This window comes from Benincasa hispida, chromosome 2 (genome assembly GCF_027475165.1).
Source record: "Benincasa hispida cultivar pf3 chromosome 2, pf3_genome.v1.1, whole genome shotgun sequence".
Taxonomy (NCBI): Eukaryota; Viridiplantae; Streptophyta; class Magnoliopsida; order Cucurbitales; family Cucurbitaceae; genus Benincasa; species Benincasa hispida.
The window spans coordinates 14,604,205-14,607,249 of record NC_143479.1 but is presented as its reverse complement, the minus strand read 5'-3'; the positions used below and the strand labels follow the sequence as shown (position 1 = coordinate 14,607,249).

Sequence of the window (3,045 nt, the reverse complement as noted above, 5' to 3'; positions counted from 1 at the left end):
GGTCAAACTCTTGCAGGAATAACACCCACCATATCAGTCTCGGCTTTGCATCCTTCTTTGTCATAAGATATTTGATCACAGAATGATTAGTATACACCACAACGTTTGTTCCGATTAAGTACTGTCGAAATTTCTCCAGTGCAAATACCACCACGAGCATTTCTTTTTCCGTGGTTGTATAATTCTCCTGCGCATCATTTAATGTTTTACTAGCAAAGTAGATAGGATGAAAAACCTTGTCCTTGCACTAACTCAAAATTGCGCCCACTCCATATCCGCTAGCATCACACATTAACGCAAATGGTTGCGTCCAATCCTACGCAATCAGAATGGGTGCGGTGATGAGCGCATTCTTCAGTGTGTGGAACGCTTCAATGCACGCATCATCAAAATCATATTCACGGTCAGCCTCAATGAGCGCGCTTAGGGACATTACGATCTGAGAAAAGTTACGGATAAATCTTCGATAAAATCCTGCATGCCCAGAAAACTCCTAAGCGTTTTCACGTTTACTGATGGTGGTAGCTTGGAAATTGCATCGATTTTCGCTTGATCGACTTCCAATCCTGCCTTTGATATTTTGTGACCTAGCACAATTCCCTCTTCAACCATAAAGTGGCATTTCTCCCAGTTTAGAACAAGATTAGTTTCCACACATCTCTTCAAGACTTTCTCAAGATTAGATAAACAGGAGTCATAAGTATTGCCAAAAACTAAAAAATTGTCCATAAATACCTCGATTGACTCCTCCAAGAAATCTGAAAATATCGCCATCATACATCGTTGGAAAGTACCTGGTGCATTGCAGAGTCCAAACGGCATGCGACGGAATGCAAACGTACCAAATGGGAACGTGAAGGTTGTCTTATCTTGGTCTTCCGGTGCAATTGCAATTTTGTTGTACCTTGAGTATCCGTCAAGAAAACAGAAGAATTCATTCCCAGCAAGTCTGCCTAACATCTGATCAATAAAAAAGAGTGGGAAGTGGTCTTTTTTAGTGGCCAGATTTAATTTGCGATAATCCATACAGATTCTCCACCCCGTAATTGTCCTTGTGGGATTCATTCATTTTTGTCATTGGTGACGACTGTCATTCCCCCCTTCTTCGGAACGCACTGCACTAGGCTTATCTAGCTACTATCAGATATAGGGTAAATGACGCCTGCATCAAGCCACTTCACTATTTCCTTCTTCACAACCTCCCTCATGGTAGGGTTCAGACGACGTTGCCTCTCTACAGATCCCGTTTTTCCTTCCTCAAGATGAATCTTGTGCATGCAATACAAAGGACTGATCCCCCTAATATCCGCCAAGGTCCATCCAAGGCTTTTGCGTTATTTTTCAGGATCTGGATAAGTGCATCCTCCTTCTCTTTACTCAACGAGGTAGATATAATAACTGGTAACGTGTTATTTCCTACCAAATAAGCATACTTGAGGTGCATCGACAACGGCTTCAACTCTAGCACGGGTGGTTCTTCCAAGGATGGCTTAGTGCATTGCAATGTTCGCTCAGATAACTTGATCGTTTCAAAATCTGTTCAATTTGAATTGGGGCACAATTTTCCTCCCATATTGCGCCGATTCCAAAATCTTCTTCCTTCAATTCTTCTAGGGGTTCGTGCCAAGGTTCTTCCTGCAATTCCTCAACATACTGACAATTCTCCATATCGCTTGGGTATTTCAATGCATTGAGAACATTGAACTTCACTTGCTGATCGTCAACCCTGATGGTGAGTTCTCCTTTTTGTACATCGATCAGTGCTTGCCCTATTGCAAGAAATGGGCGACCCAAGATGATAGGCACTTCTCTATCAGCTTCATAATCTAATATGATAAAGTCAGCAGGAAAGATAAACTTATCTACTTGCACGAGTACATTCTCTAATTTTCCCTCGAGATGCGTTATCGATCTATCGGCCAACTGTAATGTAATCGTGGTTGGTCTTGCGCTGCTGATATTTAGCTTCTTGAAGATCAACAAGGGCATTAGGTTTATACTTGCCCCCAAATCACACAGCGTGTTCCCGACCTTTTTTCCCCTTATTGAGCAGGGTAATGTCAAACTCCCAAGATCTTTCATTTTGGTAGGGATGTTATTTTGAAACAGCGCACTGCACTCGTATGTTAATGCAACTATTTCATTTCCCCTGATCTTTCTTTTGTTATCAAGTATACCCTTGAGGAATTTCACATAGCTTGGCATCTGTTCAGAGCTTCTATTAAGGGAATATTGATGTGTAACTGTCGGAGAACATCCAGAAACCTCTGAAATTGTTTACTATCATCTTTCTTCTTTGGCCTGGACGGGAAAGGTGGAGGATCCTCCCGTACTTCATGTTCAACCGACTATTCATTAGGGTCCTTTGCTTGCTGTGTTTTAGTAACCGGAGGTTACGTTGATTTTGAATTCAAGTCTTGCTGAGATTCATCTCTTGTAGATGTACTTACTTCTGAACTGGTGATTCTGTCATTAATGGTTGATTGGTCATCGTTGTTAGTTAAATCTACTGGTCTTGTTATTGAATCTAGTACTAGTGGCACAGGGGCTTGTAAGGCCCTAACATTAAATCTAAAGTGGGAAGTTAAATAGAGAATAAAAATCCTAAGAAAGGATATTGGAGCAAAGGGGGGAAAACATCAAAATTATCCAAAAAGGTGACCAAAAGTCCAAACGCCTATGAAAGGCTTAAAACATGTTGGAAGCAAGAAGGCATGGAGAATGAAAGCAAGAAGACTTGAAAAATGGCTAAGGGTTGCATAGTACCAACGCAAGGGCATACATGAGCCATGGGGACACGAGCAGGAGGTATGCATCAAGTGAGCATGCTAAGCGCGCATGCCATGTGTGGAATTCAAGTGCACAGGCCATGCGTCAAGGACAAGCACACAGGCCATGCGTCAAGCGCGCAGCCCATGCGTCGATGGTGTATGCCAAGCGCCCTGCCTATGCGTCGAAGCGTTGTTGAGTCTGTCGAGCAGCCATGCGTCGATGCGCTATGCCAAGCGCACGCCCATGCGGCAAGACACACCCATGCTACCAAGT

The 3,045-nt window shown here is 42.9% G+C and overlaps 1 protein-coding gene across 1 annotated transcript; it reads right to left on the bottom strand.

The window, feature by feature from the left end:
* Window positions 1–1,461: 1,461 nt before the first annotated feature.
* LOC120071976 (uncharacterized) lies at window positions 1,462–2,205 on the bottom strand. Its single transcript, XM_039024406.1, has one exon. The coding sequence runs from the start codon at window positions 2,203–2,205 to the stop codon at window positions 1,462–1,464; it is 744 nt and encodes a 247-aa protein (XP_038880334.1).
* Between the last annotated feature and the right edge of the window lie 840 nt (window positions 2,206–3,045).

What these genes read in the sequence shown, in the direction of transcription:
- LOC120071976 (XM_039024406.1), bottom strand. Translation starts at nt 2,205, where the DNA reads ATGCCAAGCTATGTGAAATTCCTCAAGGGTATACTTGATAACAAAAGA.